Consider the following 17,183-nt stretch of genomic DNA (forward strand, 5'->3'; position numbering starts at 1 on the left):
AAGAAGTGAAAAATGGATATAGAATGATATAATTTAAGCTAACATGTGAAAAAAGAGAGAACAACAACATTTATTTAGTTTATAATTTATAATATATTTAATAATAATTTAAAAAAATGAAAAATAAAAATCATTGGTTACAATCCATCTTAACTTGACAACCATGGGAAGGCCTAAATCATTAGAGGCGTAAATCTTCAAATTTCTGCATTCCAAACCACTTTGATGCGAGAAATCCCAAATCATTAGAAAAATAAACTAGCAAATTTTTACTGTTAAAATAATATATATATATATATTTTCAAAAAACAAACCCTTCAATTGGATCATTTAATGTTAAAACAAATTTACTAATAAAATAAATTAATTTAAATCCATCTAAAACTTAATATTTTACACTCCAGAAGTTTATATTTTAATATTTTTTCCTATTATATTCAATATGAAAAAAATATATTTATACTGCATTTTATTTCTTATCATGATTATAGGTGATTCTATAACATCAGAAATTTAAGATGTATCTGTTATTAGTATAAAGATAAATCTAAGTGTGATTGGTTTGCTAAAGCCCTAGCTTCGACAAATATACACTCTTATTATCTTTTTCCTAAAGCCCTAGCTTCGACAAATATACACTCTTATTATCCTTTTCCTCCTTTTATTAAAACCCTTGCTAAGTTTTTTCTGTACAACTCGCTTCAACGCCTTAGATTCCAATTTTGCCGGCTCTACGAGTGTCGAGCCTTGTTTGAAAATGGCGCAGTCGAAAAAACGCTCAAGAACCTATGATGATCTGTATGATCATTTAAAAGAAGAAATACTGTCGTGGCTGCCAGTGGAATGTGTGTGCAGATTTCGTAGCGTCTCGAAGCAGTGGAATAATCTCCTGTCATCACACAATTTCATAACAAATGTATGGAGAAAGAAGCCTGCTAACATGAACCCATGGCTCGTTGTGCACCCTGTCAACTCCGATGGTTTGGCATACTGCTTCTTCACACGAACCTGGAAGACGACCTCCTCCATCTTCATTGAAAATGCAAATAATAATGGAGAAAACCAAATCTTGGGATCAGCCGCAGGCTTGTTCTTGCTAATAACTGCACCATTTTTATTTGTATGCAATCCTCTTACAAGAACTTTGCTAGAACTCCCCTCTATTAAATGCACAACAATTGATGTCGCAGGGATCATGGCAGAGGAGGGCGAAAGCTCTGACACATACAAGGTAGTAGTGGTGGGCATATCAAGTCTTCTGAATGCGCATTTAATAGAAATATATGATTCCAAGGACAAGGCATGGAGAATTGCAATGCAAGTGCCAAAGGAGAATGCCATAACGATGGGTCGGGGGACCGAAATGGTTTTCTGTGGCGGTTTCATGTACTGCTTGATGCGTACTGGTTATTATGATTGGAACGTTCTGGGCTTCAACATCAGAGAGGGGACTTCTTTCTCTACACCTTTGCCAGAGATGGCTAATGGAAAGAAAACTTACCCCTATCTGGTAGCCTGTGGATCGCGACTTCTGTTGTCAAGGGGCATATTCAAAGCAAGGGAGCAGCTCCTACAGGAGTTGATCATATGGGAGTTTGAGAAGGTGAAGGTGGAGTCCTCATCTTCCTCATCATCAGGGTGGAGGGAAATTACCAGAATGCCTCCACCCTTATGTGAGGGTGTTAACAGGACTATATTTGATGCTGAATACCCATTTATGTGTTGCGTAGGAGTTGGGGATTGCGCCTGCTTTGTAAGTAATGGAGATATTCAAGTGATAGAGGTGGTTGTTTACAATGTTGGTGAAAAGACATGGAGCAGTCTTCCCAGCTGTCATTTAGATGAGGAAACTGGTCACAAGGTATGGGAAGGCAGTGTTATGGCCTTTGAACCAAGGCCAGACATGAGGGTTCTGTGAAGCCTGGTATGTATTCCTTTTCCTTTCACATCACCATCTTCTAACATTTTAAACATGATTTCTCTCTTATTTAGATCTACATTTTTCTCTGCAAAGTTGCTTTGCTGTGCAATGTTCTTTGATATCAATAGTGATACAAACTTGTTTTATTTTGGTAATTAAAAGATGTTCTTATTACTGATCTAAAAAATTTATTACAAAACTGGGGTGGCCAGAGCCAATCCCCCTGTTGTGGTTTGGAAGTGGCTTTTAAAACTTTTATGCATGATATTCTAGCCATCTTTACAATGACATGATATGAATTTCTCCAATATATATTTCTGCCCTGTAACAAAATTTGGCCTCCTAATGGTTGGACTGATTTGCTTTCTAGAGATCAGATTGATAACCTTTAAGATTTTAATACCTTGGATGGCCCCATCTTGCAACCAAAGATTGATAGCCTTTAAGATTTTAATACCTGGATGGCCCCATTTTGCAACCAATGATAGATATTATGTATTTTGATAACATAAGAAAACCTTATTAAACGGCTGTAAAACCTTCCCAGGAATGCCTAGGCTCTTTTTGCTTCATTCTTCTCTCTCTATCAGTGTTGTGTTTGCAATGTATGTACTTTGTTTTGTCTCTATTTTTTTATTCTCCTTACCTTTTCCATCCCTCTTTGATTTCTTTGCAGCCAGATTCCCAAAATTTGTAGGATGGCTCTTTGTCTTTCTCATCTAGTGGGATACACGCTTGATGGAATTCCTCAAGTTGTACAACCTTAATTCCACTTCTTCCTTCTAGTCCTTCATTAAAGCTCCATTCTCCAACATTTCATTTGCAGGATTGATGGTCCATTCAGTGTGCTTGTGTTGTGCCTCATAACACATTTTCAGCCAAGTATAGACTGGGTAGCTTGGTCATCATGAATGTGAATGAGAGTCCAATGCAGCCTAGTAAAAATACGTCCCAATTCTCTGTTTTAAGTTTCAGGGGAATGGGTCTGTGAGGGATACATTGGGGATTTTCCTGTTCTTTATTTTGGTTTCCCACTCTACCCCCAGTTTTGAGCAAGATGCCCATTCTGTCTACCACTCGCTTTGTAGGTTGCTCCTCATATCTTCCTTTTTGGAGGAGATCTTTGCTACCCTTTGAGGATGAAAGTGTTTGGCCCTACACATTTTCCTTTCTCGTACATGCCAAATAGATATAAAGAGGTTTTCCCTCTTATACTCACGACAAGGCTCAAGCAATCAAAGGAAAGCACAAAGCCTAGGGCTTGACAGCTAAAGAAAAGAGGAAGCATGGCATGGTCTGAACTTTTAAAATTAGGTGGAAAAACACCTTAGAAACGGAACTAAAACTATGAAGCTGCGCTGGATAAACAATAGAACCTGCCTTTAAAATCTGAATCTTCGAGAGAATGGGGCACGATGTTAAACTATCAAGAATGGATGACCCAACCCTTTTGGAAGAACTCTATTGCACACTTACTCGGCACAATGTTAAACTATCCAGGAATGGAAAATCCAACCATTTTGGAAGAACTCCGTTGCACACTTGATTTAGAATCCCATGCCAAATAAAAAAGCAGAGGCCATAGAAGTGCACTTTGTAATATCCACAATGCCATAGTCTAACGAGGCCAGGGAGGCCAGGACTTCGCCAAGAAAATAATAGAAATTCTGGCATAATTTTAAGAAAATTTTGCAAATTTTTTAGGTAATCGGAATTACAGCTATCAAAATTTAGGGTTTTGGGTAGCCAGGTTCTTGATGGTGCTGAATCCATTTCCATTATAAAAAAATAGTTCTGGTTAGAAATTTCTTGATGTGTTACTATTGTCAAACTTCAAACTTCAAGGTTTTGAGTAGCCCAAAGTTCTTGATAGTGCTAAATCTATTTCCACTATAAAAAATACAAAATGATTCAAACATTGAATTAAATTTAAAAAAAAAAATTATAACAAATTCCAACCAAATTGTAACCTCATTAAACAACGTCTATATACAATAATCTACTTTTACTATTCAAAAGCTTACTTTTTCTCATCTTGCCATTTCCCAATGCCCCAACAGTGTTCCATTATTCTGTTGTTCCATTATTCTGTTGAGCCCCATGAAGATGTCAATTCTCGTTTATGCTTTCTTAACCATGATTGATTTTGATGTGGCACTACAAGCTTGATTTTTTTTATTTTTTTTACAGAAACAGATACTTTGCATCACTTCCTAAAAAAAGCCTTGGCCTATCCTGGAGGCAAGACTTTTTAAAAATTCCAATAAATAAAAGGTGCGGAGCACCTAGTTCAAACCATAATAAATCAGATTTGTTTTAGAAATATCACTGTTGTCTCTAATTTTCTGTGTTTTTGTATAGACAGACAAATTGTTCTCCTAAGAAATAAACGAAAAAAAAGCATATATTAACTAACTATATGCTTCACATTGTACTTCCTTGTGCTGTTTGGCTCTTGACCTCCTCCTCCGGACCTCCTTCTCCGGACCTCCTTCTCATGTTCTGCAAGGAGATTTAGATCATTCTTACCGATAATTTATCTAACAATTTCTTCTATTCGCTTCACATGGGCAGCCTGTTGTGCATTCAGTTGCTCCCATAGGAATGCCTTTGGCCATTTCTTGTACTCCTGACACTTCGCATTGAGAAAAGCCAGATTCATTTTATATATTGGTGACGTACAACATAAAAACCCATTTTTCAGCGATTAGTTAGATAATGTGTAAAGGATTCATGGGTTAGTAGGTTAATGCTTTACGGAGTTAGTAGGTTATATATTCATAGGTTAGTAGCATCATCATTAATATTTATAGTAGACTATTATATTTTATTGAAATTAATTATGGTTAATTATTAGAATAATCAATGGGTTAATGATTAAGGCAGGTTGGTTAGTTGATCCATAATTAGGGAGTGGCCTAGTTTAAATAGGCCACAATTTTATCCGCAAATTAATACAAATTTGGACATGAATTTTTAGAAAATTTGGTAGAAAAGCAGGGTTCTGATGGTGCTAAACCCATTTCTACCATAAAAACATGATACCAACACTCACATAGATATTTGAAATATTTTCCTTAGGCTTCTAGCGAGAAATTTGTCGTTTGGGTGAAATTGTGGCCTCGCTAGACAATGCCTAAAGGAATTGTGAGTTTGTGGATCAATCATTAAAAAGTGTGTTGGTTAGTAGGTTAATGGTGACAGTTTTAATATATTAGTGATTGGGTTCTTTATTTAAAAGGTAATGGGTTTGGTATTAAGGGGTTCATGGTAATGGTTTGAGCATAGTGAATTAGTGGTTCATGCTTAAATTTATGGGATTAGTATGTGAGAGACTAAGGGTTTAATGGCTTGGTGGTTAAATACGATGAAGGAATTAGAGAGTTAGTGAGTTTAGAGTTAGGTGTTAGTGGGTTACAATGTACAAGTTAACTATATTGAAAACAACTATTTCCTACACATTGAAATTCCTAAGTTAAAAAATATTAAACATTGACCTGAATACAAGTCTTTCCAACTTGTGGTGTTTTATATCAAATAAATCCATATCCATTATAAAATATCTATCCCATTGTCACATGACCTTGGGCTTCTCACATTATAAATGATTGTCAATTTCTTGGTGTCACATTGTAGATGATTCTAATGGCCTCGAAGGTGACTGGTGAAGGCTTACATGGCTAGATTTGGTCAAGAGAACAAAGATATCTTTGATTTATTTTTCTCGCAAGGGTTTTCCAAGGTAAATTGTGTGTTAATATTGTGTGCATGATGTATGTGTTTTTGTTCTTATTTCCAGTTAATTATTTCTCTAAGTTATGTCGTTATTTTTAATATGGCATTAGAGCGAGATTAGCTAGGATTCTCTAAAAAGAGTGCCCTATGCATTTCCTAAATGGTGAATCAAAGCTTAGTAGACTCGAACTTTGTTACAAGAGTGGTTTGGTTTTGGAATCCATTAAAGGAGACAATATGTCATTATTGTTGCATTACATTTGCTATTAGTGTTGTCATGAGGAACAAATCAAACTCAATTTATTCGTTGAGGCATAGTTTCACTAATGGCAGGCCCACAAATGCTGGAGAATTAAGGATGATCGTTCCTCTCTTATTCTCATTGGGAGAGGGTGATAGTAATAATTGCTAGAGTTAGAAAATAAATGATTATGTGATTGCTCGCCAAATGCCACAAAAGAAACATGCATCATTATTGATCCAATTAACAAGGTTGCTAAGGTATTGTAACCTTGTCGGATGGGCACACACAAGCCAAGGAACCCCCATCAGCTTGGGCCAAGCCCCCAGTCTTGAGACCTAACTACCTCCTAAAAGGTCAAGGGAGGATTCCCAATAGTAACCCCAAGTAACTCCAAGTAAGACCAGTGCCTTAAATGGGGTCGAGAATGAGTGGAGGAGCTAATATATCGGGTCGTTTTGTTATTTTTTTGTATGATGTAGCAGCAAAATATTAAACAACAAATAAATTGACACCAAATGACTGAAATTTTTTGGAAACAATGATAATACTAGGGGGGGGGGGTGAATCAATATTAAGGCTAATTTTAAACTTTTTATGCCAATTTTCTTTTCTTATTCAAACTTGGAAACCATCCATATAATCAACAGCAACATGTAATATGGTAGCAATATCAAATCAGCATACAAGCACACACCATGAACATTATACACATGAGACACAAGGTTTTATGTGGAAACCCTCTTGGGAAAAAACCACCAAAGATTTTTGTTGTTATTGATGTAAAATAAGAAGACCTACTCTATTACGTCAATATGTTTTGTGAACACCAACTCACAGGAAACATCAACTCCCTTTGATTGTTTGCTAGCACCCACTAGTAGGAAGCACCAAATCCCTCTTTTTGTAGATCCCTTCCAGCTTACCAGAAGCACCAACTTCATGGATTTGTTGCAAGCACCAACTCGTAACTCCTTAGATTTATGCAAGCACCAACTTGCAGAAGGCAACAACCCCCAAGCCTTCTCAAGCACCCACTAGAGATGGAAGCATCGACTTCCTGAATGTAGGCTTCAACCCACACTCAAATAAGAACTGAATGTTCTCTGTAATTGGCAACCACTCTGTCTGATCTCAGCTATGTTCTCTGCTCACTCTTCTCACTCTGCAACAACAAACTAATTTGCTCAAATATAGTCACTCATCACAGTCCACGCAACTCTCTATTCTCTGCTCTTCATCAGCATACAGTCAGCGCTCGGACTCTTTTATTCATCAGGCCCTCTCAGCCTTACACACCATAACACTAGTTCACTCGGCCTTCTTTCTCTGCACAGGAACCTTCGACCTTTCTCACACAGCAAAACAACTTCTCTCGGGGTCTCTTACCTCTGCATAGGAACTCCTGACCTTTCTCTACAGAACAGGCTCACTTAGCCTCACACAACGGCGCACACACAGAGCTTTTCCACTTAGCTCTCTAGCAACAATGCTACTTTCCCCATATTTCTCATCTGAGCTCTTGGGTTTTGTTCCTCTGCTGCCAACTAATCGATGCTGCCACTCATGTCCTGTATTCACACTGCGCGAGTGTACCTCGGCATGACTCTTCCATTCTGTTGTTGCATCTGACTTGGTCTCTGCCATTGTATTAACCATGAGAATGGACACTTGATAGTTTCTCCATACTGAGAATGAATTCTCAGTCCACCTGCACACTCCAACTAGGGACAGTCCTCTTTGTGAACAACTCTCCTATAACTGAGGCTCTCCATGCTTATTCATGGTTTGGCACAACTTGGTTGTACTTTGGGATGGCTTCTTTGTGGACCATTGTCCTCATTTCCTTGTCTCAGAGTTTTTTTCACATCCATCTGACTCCATGAATCAACTCCGTTGATCTGCATTTATTCTTCGGTAGCTAACCCATTCACCTGCCTAACTCATTGAGACGTGCATCAGAGCACAGAGATGGATTGTCTCACCTCAAGGCAGACCCAACACTCTTTCCTGAAGATCGTGGTCCTTGCTACCTTGACCTAGCGATATTTGACAGTCGCCATTAATCCTGAGACCAACTCCTCTAGTCCTACATTCAATCCTGCAACTATCGACCCATACGCCTTTAACTCTCTGTACTGTCTTATCAGAGAAATTCCACATCGTTGCATCATAGTGGTGCAATGTTTTGATACTCCTCAGTGCCTTGGCGCTCATCTCCATTGAGAAATCACTGTCTCATATGAGTAGGCCAGTGACCATTGACTTAATGCCATATCAGAGTCTCCTTTGTATCGTAACTTCTATGAAGTTCCAATTTCATTGGCTCCTTCTGCGTAGCCCTCACAACATTTCTCTTCATATGACCGAGAGATGTGACCTACCGCTTAGCCTTAAGGTGCTAGGCCTTTAGACTCCAACGGGGGCCATTCTCCCTTTGTTAACTACTCCTCACCCTTGGTTCTTTGAACTCTCACGACCATGTGCCAACCCAATATCGAAAGCCCCCTCTATCAGAACTTTTCCAAACTTCAACTATTCTAGAGTTTCGACATCTTCAACCTTCGATATGCCGACCTCCGATTATGACATCATCACTCCACGTGGCGACTCCTTAGAGGTGACATGTGTCACCCAATTCTAGCCCATTAGACTACCTAATTAGGTTGAATATGCCTGCCACATGTCTTGTCGTATTACCATGTCATGCTGATGTCAGATACCACTATAGCTTATGGGTGCCAATCATATGTTGCCATGTGTCTGTCGTATTGCCATGTCATGCTGATGTCAGATGCCACTGTAGCTTATCGAAGTCAATCATATGATGCCATGTGTTCTACTAGAGTAGAGAGAAGAGGGCCTATCAACCTTTGGTTTTGTACCGAAATCCTTTGTTAATCTTCTTTTGGCATTCCTCGGTGCTTATAAAGGGTTATCAACACTTATTGGATATCACAACTTTTAAAGGTTCCTCACTTTAAGAAGTTTAGATATTCTGATCCTCGATATCTCGATGTTTCGATGTGCTAAGGCTCCAACCTTCGATGTGCCACTTGTGCCAATCCTCCGATGTTCCGGTATCTAGATCTCTGATATGCCTAAGTGCCGATATGTTGACGTCCAACATCTTGTTCTCCGATATGTTGATGCACTGATATGCCGACCTCTGATACAACCTTCTCCGATGTACTGATCCTTCGATTTTCTGATATCGTGATGTGACGATGCATCGATACGCTGACCTTCGATATTTCAATGCGCCGATATGCTGGACCTCCGACATTCCGATCTCTGATATGCCAATACACTGGACCTCTGACATTCCGATCTCCGATATGCCAATATGCAGATTATGCTGACCTTTGATATTCTGATGCACCGATATCTTGGACTTCCAATATGTCGATGCTGCGATATGCTGGACCTATGAAATTCTGATCTATGATATGCCAATATGTTGGACCTCCAACATTCTGATCTCCGAAATGCCGATATACTAGACCTGTAACATTTCGATCTCCGATACGCCTATATTCCTTCCTTCCTAAGGCTTCAAATCCCTAAACTTCAATAGGCCATAACTTTTGAACTAGGAATCCATTTATGAAATTCTGTATATTGCTGGAAAGCTGATTCAAAGAACTTTCTAATTTAGAGGGTCTGATGTAGGCTTTGAGCCCATCTTCTACCTCTAAGATGGCTCCAAACTCTTGAAATATAGCCTGCACTACCATGGAATTTCATCTGGTCCATCATTGTAGTCATCATTTTATGGCTTCTCCAATAAGCCTGCTACTATGATGATTCTCTTCATGAAGCCGGTAGCAACCATAGGATTTCTCCTAGGCCATCACTGCAAATTATCTGTTGTGACAAGTATCTATTCTAGTCTTGTTGACAACAATGTCAACACTCCTACCAACAGTTAGGCCAACTTCCTAACACATCTCCCAACATGATTGTTGACATTAATGCCAACACACTCTCAGATATCTTTACTAGGCCACTAGCCATCCAGACAGTGCCAACTGTCCAATAATCTCCCCCTTTGGCATTGATGGCAACACTTCATTCTTATCTTCATTTGATGGCCAAACCTCATGCTACTTCCACACATCTCATTGCATGAGACACCAATGGCCTGCTTTCTTTTGCACAAGCCATCACAACTTCTCCACAAATTCTCTCCCCCTTTGACATCAATGGCAACGGGCTACAAGCTATCTTTTTCTCCCCATGCAATCACTGACCGTGAAGACCAAGGTCTAATTATTGAGATGTGCAATCTACTTAGCAGACATCTCTTCTAGGACTGTCACTATTGTTGTTCCATAAACTGAGAATATGTGATATGCTCCCCTTGAACATATACTGCCTCTGTTTTGAATGCCTCCAGTTTTGGACACCTTATGGCTACTAGTTGAGTACTCTCTCCACTAATGCATCTTTTGTACCAAATTTAAAAAAAATGATACCAATTAAACTGCTCATGGTATTGTTGCTGTTGCAAATACCAGTTAATGATGATTCATTTCTTCCCGCACTTCACTACCGTTGTTGCTTTCGAGACTATGCTCACTTCATTTTAGCATCTTCTCCCCTTGAGATCATACTTACACAATAGCACTGCTTCTCAACTAATACCAATTGCACCAAATGAAATGATACAAATTAGATACACTACCATGCAAACTCTAATACTTTTTTTTTCAGAAAGAAATGTCCATTTGAACACAATCTTACTCCACATGAGCCCACATTATAAGTTGACATAGTGATACCAATTGAGGGTTAAGGAACATGAAAAGCTTGCACCAATTGTGTTTCATGAATTAAAGACTGCTATGCATAATCAAACTCACAACTTAAATGAAATAAGGGTATTTCACCCAAGATGCAAACCTTTCATTTGCTCAGCAACCTTCCTTTCTGAGGTTGCTAATTGTTGCATGTTACTGCTTATCAAAGTAGCTCCCCTTGATCTGATGCTCTTTGATCGCTTGCAACTACTTTCTTGCCTCTGCATGGGCACTGATCCTGTGGACCTGACATGACTGTGAGCTTCCTTTCATTCTACACTTCCATTGCAACCCATCTTTTTCCCACAACATAAGATATTGTTGTGTACTCTTCATGTTGGTTGCACTCCTCTTTTTCTATGTTGATGTATTCAAAATAAACCAATTTATTCTTGTAATCAACAAGAAATCACAACCATACCTTCATCTATCAGATGCACCTTTTTGTTCATTCCTTTTAGCTTCCTGCATCTGACTTATTCGACCTCCCTTGAGGCCATTCTCTTCCTTCGCTAAAGAGAAACAAAGGATCTACTCCCCTTGAGCAGATCATCCTCCTTCTTCTTCCAGACCTTCAATGGACGAGTCCCGATAGAAGCATTTCTCCCCAACTTCTTCTTTGCACATGTTTGGGCTTCTTCTCGGCTACACATGGATATATGAATCTTCTCCTTCAATTCCACCTTCTTAGCCCAAACCATCTTGCTACCATTTCGCTTTGTTTGCAAGATAATGGTAATTTGGTTATTGTTACTTCCTTTCTTTACCTGAAGCTTTCATTCATTACAAAAGGTGTCTAGAAAGGGTTTTCTCATAGGAATATGATAATCGTCCTTCTTAATTTTTCTTTGATTTTTCTTTAGAGACAAGTTGGCACCTTGATGATTTTCCTTCCATTGTCCAACATGCTCTCTTTACTCAGAGCACTGAATACATTCTTGACTTCATTTCATCGTATCACTTGATCTTGAGCCACTTGGAGACCCATGAGACCCATTTGGAGCCCACAACACCCAAATAGGGGTTTGGAGATGTTTTGCAGCATGTAGAGGTCATCACCCTCTTCATCATAATTTTTTGGGGCCCTCTCCCACATTTTTAGCACAAGAGGTCTCATTGCCACCCCTCTAGGCCTCCACCCATGTATGATGTCAACCTTGCATGGGCTTCACGGAGAGATAATTTTTTTTTTTAAAGCTATGATGATTGGCTTGTAACAATGGGTGGGTTACTTAGCACATTAGGCACATGGAGGGGCTTTGTCATTTGCATTTTGAACTCTTAGAACTTGTATAAATAAATGAGACCTATTCTCATCTCAAATCATCATCACAATGATTTTTGGCCTAGTTAGAGAATTCAAACTTGCAATTTTTGGATGGTTTTGGAGGATTATGGATGAATTTCGATGTTTGGATAATCTTGTCTCATTTTTGGAGCTTCTAATTGGCATTGTTATGGATGGATATACTCTTTACTATCTTGTATGTGCTCTTTATTGATGAATTTCTGAATGTTTCTAATGTCTAATTCATGGAATAATGTCTCATAGTTATTAATGTGCCCTATGTATTTGATATTGTTGAAAGTGTAACTCTTGAGAATTTTACGTGTTATTCATTGAATGGGGAATGAATGAATGTTCCTAGAGGATCATTGTATTTTTTATCCTTGAAACTCTACTAACAAGTGTCAAATAAGTATAAATATGTAAAGGGCTAGCAAAAGCCTTAACCTTTAGGTCTCCTTGAACAACGAGTTGCTCATATCATGATATTTCATGACTCCTAACCTCCCAATGGCTAGACACTAGTCTTGAATCCTTGATGGTCATCAAAACTCAAATAATTTCTCTCTCTAAACCCTACTTTTTCATCCCTTTAAGGATAAGAGGCTTCTCTAGGGCTTGGTGTGAAATCTTTTGGAGGAAGGAATTTTAAATTTCGCTTGGATTGAATTCTTCCTTAATGTCTCCTCTAGGGATCCTCAAGTTTTAGTGGAAATCTCATTGTGGATTCTCCGTAAATTTGATGCCTTAGCCATCACATCAACAGGGAACCCTAGAAGGTAATCCTTCAATTGGGGATTCATTGAAGGCATTTTCTTTAGTACTTGCTGAAGTAAATCACTCATCACCTTTTCTCTTATCTACCTTGACCTTGGATGCACTCATATCTCGTTATATATCTCAACTCTAGGTCTCGTGTAGTTATCTTTCAAAGGGGATTTTCATGGAAGGTCCTAATTAGCTTCTACCATAGCTCATACTTTTGTTGAACCCTTCTATTGAATGAACCACCTTCTCTCACTTCAAACCTATCATAGATGTACATCTATCACAAGTGGGTAATACTGGGACTTCTCTTGTCGGTGAAAATACGAGAAGAGTAGGGACTTAGGTTGTGGTGGTAGTGGGCTCTTTGTCCCAAGTGTTGTTGTGCTCTCTAGCTCTTGCCTCTTTACAAGGCCTGCTAGTTTGTGCAGTAACAAGTTCTACCACTTTTTCATAATCCAAAAATATTGAACAAACACCTTACAAGGAACATTCATCTTTTCCCATAGTCCTAGTGGAGATAAGGCACCTAATCCGTTATCAAAGAACTAACCACCTTTTTTCAAAATTCTTGCAATTTCCTTTTATTTATTGATATTATTCGGAAAATACCTAAAAATAAAAAACGGAAAAATCTAAACATAAAAAATAAAAAGTAACACAATGGAATATTGTGAGGCTCCCTCCAAGGGTCCTCTAACTAAAAACCAAATTTCTCTAATTTTAAACACAATAAGGTGGGAAAAAACTTATTTATATCTAAACATTTATTTGATGATAATATACCATTAAAATTTATTTACCACAAATAAATAAGTAAGAATTTCATTGCAACCATTTACATAAGTAATCAATAAACGAAGGAATACCTGTTCCAATAACTTAATTGAGATGCTCCTAAGCTCCCGACTCTGTTAGGATGCTCCTCTTGACTACCCGACTGGATTTGCCTCCTAGCCAACTAGGAAGTATTTTCTAGCCCAGGGAACCTCCACAGGTTCCCTAGCCCTCCGAGCCCAAGTCCAACAAGATGTAATGTGTCCAAGTTTAACAAACACTCTCTAGATCCAAATTTGTATTCCAACATTTATCTCTCCATTCTCTCCCCTCTCTTTCTCCACATTCCTCCCCCAAACACAATCCTCCAAAACAAAATCAAGACCAAGTATCTCCCCCCTCCTCTCATCATCCTCCCCCTTTTATGCCTCTTCCTCCCATCCACTTCAACCACCTATCATTAATGTCATGACTACCCCCTCATCCTTTCATTTAGTATCATTGACTTTTCTTACCATATCTTGTTCAAGTAGATTTGAGAAGACATTTTGGGGATAAGATATTAATATTTAATTTGAAAAGTAATTGGAGAAGACCATATCTTCTCCCAAGTAGATTTTGAGAAGACACCTTGGGATATGGATATTTAATTTGGAATAAATGGAAGGAGACCATATCCTATCGAAAATTAAATTTGAGAAGACAAGTTAGGAATTGAATAATAACAATAATAAAATTTATATCAGTGAATAAAAATTGCAGTTTAACAAATGTAGGTATATACCAATATTTCTTGACAATTATAAGTCAATATTTTCAAGTAATTTAAACACTAATAAAAACAAGGATGGAAGTATGTTTTCAAGAAGGGAAACAACGTGTAGGTGTAAGGCAAACTCAGAGAAAAGAATGAAGAGAACTAATAAATAATTTGTAAATTTCAATAAATGAAATGCATTTTAAAAAGGATATGTGCCTAAATTTTCCTAAAATTTATTATCTTTGTTCTAGTGTTGTTACTGTACTTGTATCTTTTACATTTTTGTTTACTTCTTATCTTGCCTTCTCTGATAATAACTCCAATCTATCTTTAACTAATGTTCTCGAACATTCTGAGCATTTTTAATTTGTTGCTTTCTATTCTCTCCACCTAAAGTGTGTACCCATTTCTGCCCTCTACAAAAGTTAGCATGGAGCTTTCCATATGGCTGTATATTTTATTTTATTTTATTTATTTATTTTTTTAAATTTTATTTTTTTTATTTTTTTTTTTTTTCGTGCAGTGAGTTTTGTTTCTCTTTATTTGTTGTAATGCTTCACATCCTTATTTAGTAATAGTATTTAAGTTGTATTTCCTCTGGAGGAGAGGGCTTAAGCACTTGTAACAATCTTCGTGATACTCTCCCAACAAAGGTATGCTTTTTGACAATGTCAAACTCAAGTTTCCTTGTCAGTTTCGAATATAGGTCATGTGTTACACTAGTTAAATAAAATAAAATAAAAAGTTATGACCAAATGTGACATCTACATGAATATTCCTTCCTTATGTGCATTTAAATGCTTCTTTGTTAATTCACTGGGTCATGATTTTATTCATGGTTTTTGAAATAGGACCATTATTACAGGGCTCAAATATTGTGTGAACAACATCACACTGAACACTGGGTTATGGTTTGGGTCTGTAGTTAATGATAACCATACTTATTAGAATTGGAAGTTCTCTTGGTACCCCAGTAGAAAGCAACATCTCATGCCTAGAGGGACGGGAAGAGAGCCAAAAATATAAAGAAAGGCATAAAGAAACCAGGGGATTCAAGGAATTCATAAACACCTCTCGAAGTAATAATGCATGCATTGATATGTAATCCAAATAAGCGCGAACTAAATAATGGCAAGTCTAGTGGAATGCCAAAAAAAAATGTCATTTCCAGCTAACTCCAGGCTTCAACCATTGCAAGTTGTAAACAGGCTGGAAGGAAACTTTGATGAATCGTACCGGTATGCAGATAAAGACTTGTACTACTATAGTTAGATCAGGTACTGAAGAAATGCGAATGATGTAGAGAGGTTCCAAATGAAGCCACACTTGAAGCAATTTTTTATGAATTCCGAAACCAAAGTGTTTTTGAGGAAGTTAGATCCAAGCACAACAATGTTGAAAGCATGATTTATTAATATCTTATCAATCATAATCAAGTATTTACAAGATCTTTGAAGGAAAATAGAGTCTTTGACCAAATTTATAAAATTGTTGTTGGAGATGATAAGAATAAATTCAACCGCTACCTATGTATGGTCTTTTGTGATGTGTATCTTTCATTTCTCCTTTGCTACATTCCATCCGACCTCTCCCTTTTGTTTTCTATTTGCTAAGGTATTATGTGAATACTAAAACCCTATGTTATGATGTCTTTAATGTTTGACACTTCTTTCAGCCTCTCTGAGTAGTATGGAATTCAAGTCATCCTAAATTTGTATTTAATGAATCTTTTGCATCATCCGTCTTTCAAGTATTTTATTCCCTGTTTCTGTGCTCTATCACTTTATGCTTATGATGTTTGTATTCCAAACAGAATATATGGCCATATCACTGCCCAGGTGCATGACTTGTTTTCTTTTAAGCATAGTTTGGGCCTTGATATGTGTTTCTTTTAAATTTCAATATTAAACCATTCAAATTGTTGCACCATTTCTTTATCCATGCATGATAGCGTGATGAATAGAGACCTTGGGGAAATTGGATGCTAATGTTAATTTTGGAGGGGAGTCCAGGCATAAGTCTTGGTTGGCTTCAATACTAACAATTGCCCATAGTGGTGCAATGACACTCCGACAAAATGTGTAGTATTAAAATGTTGTAGCCTAAGTTGTGTTTTAGATATACAAGTGTAGCTGGAATATTTAATCAAGCAGTTTGACAAGAGTGTATTTGTTTAGGATCTTGAACCTTCCGTGAATTTGGAAAGGAATGTATAATTTCCTGAAAGCTGAATTGTGGCATTTCTACAACTTCAAACCAGAAATGTAGCCTTACAACTGAGCAATAGAAGTTGAATTGGAAGTAAGTTCCAAGTTTAAAGCAACATCTTTCTTGAATGATATTTGTTTTTGTCTTGGTTGAATCGATTTCCAGGGCTCTGAAGGATCACTATCACACTAATTAGAGCCTTGAAAAACTTGTAATGTTAATTCAGTTTTCCAACAACTTTTGAATATTATTTGGCCTTGTCTCTATTGAGTCGATTTTCGAGGATCTGAGGGATCACTATCGGAAAAATTTGAGCTCCACAAAACCTGCATGCCCCCAAAATGGGAGAAGGAGAGCATCAAAGAGAGTCAGGGAATGGGCACATAAGACAAGGCAAGAAGAGCTTCTGCTGTCGTCAGTGCCATAGGAAGGAGGAATGTAGAGTTGCAATTGGAATAAGAGCTTGTCGTCAAACCATTGATCATGTCCTTAGTCACTAATGGTGATCTCAACTTAAATTGCTTCTCTAAAGTTTCACTGATCATGGTTACTTGTAGTTCATTTTTTTGTTCATGGTCATCATCCAAGCTAGAGGTGTCCTAACTCCTCTCTACATAGAGTATGCCACCAAAAAGAAACAATAATTTAGGTGACAAACACAAAAAAAGGGAGATTTGACGTTTTTC

At 37.6% G+C, this 17,183-nt stretch overlaps 1 protein-coding gene across 1 annotated transcript in view; it reads left to right on the plus strand.

Moving 5' to 3' along the window:
• Positions 1-668: 668 nt before the first annotated feature.
• Positions 669-17,183, plus strand: part of LOC149267085 (F-box only protein 6-like) — a 104,126-nt gene continuing 87,611 nt past the window's right edge. The window contains exon 1 of the mRNA XM_089398060.1: positions 669-1,924. Coding sequence (XP_089254186.1) covers positions 758-1,918 — 1,161 coding nt within the window. The 5' untranslated portion in view covers positions 669-757 and the 3' untranslated portion in view covers positions 1,919-1,924. The remainder of the gene's footprint in view (positions 1,925-17,183) is intronic.

Source organism: Pinus tabuliformis, chromosome 6 (assembly GCF_031772625.1).
Source record: "Pinus tabuliformis cultivar Carrire ecotype Pingquan chromosome 6, CPIR1, whole genome shotgun sequence".
Classification (NCBI taxonomy): Eukaryota; Viridiplantae; Streptophyta; class Pinopsida; order Pinales; family Pinaceae; genus Pinus; species Pinus tabuliformis.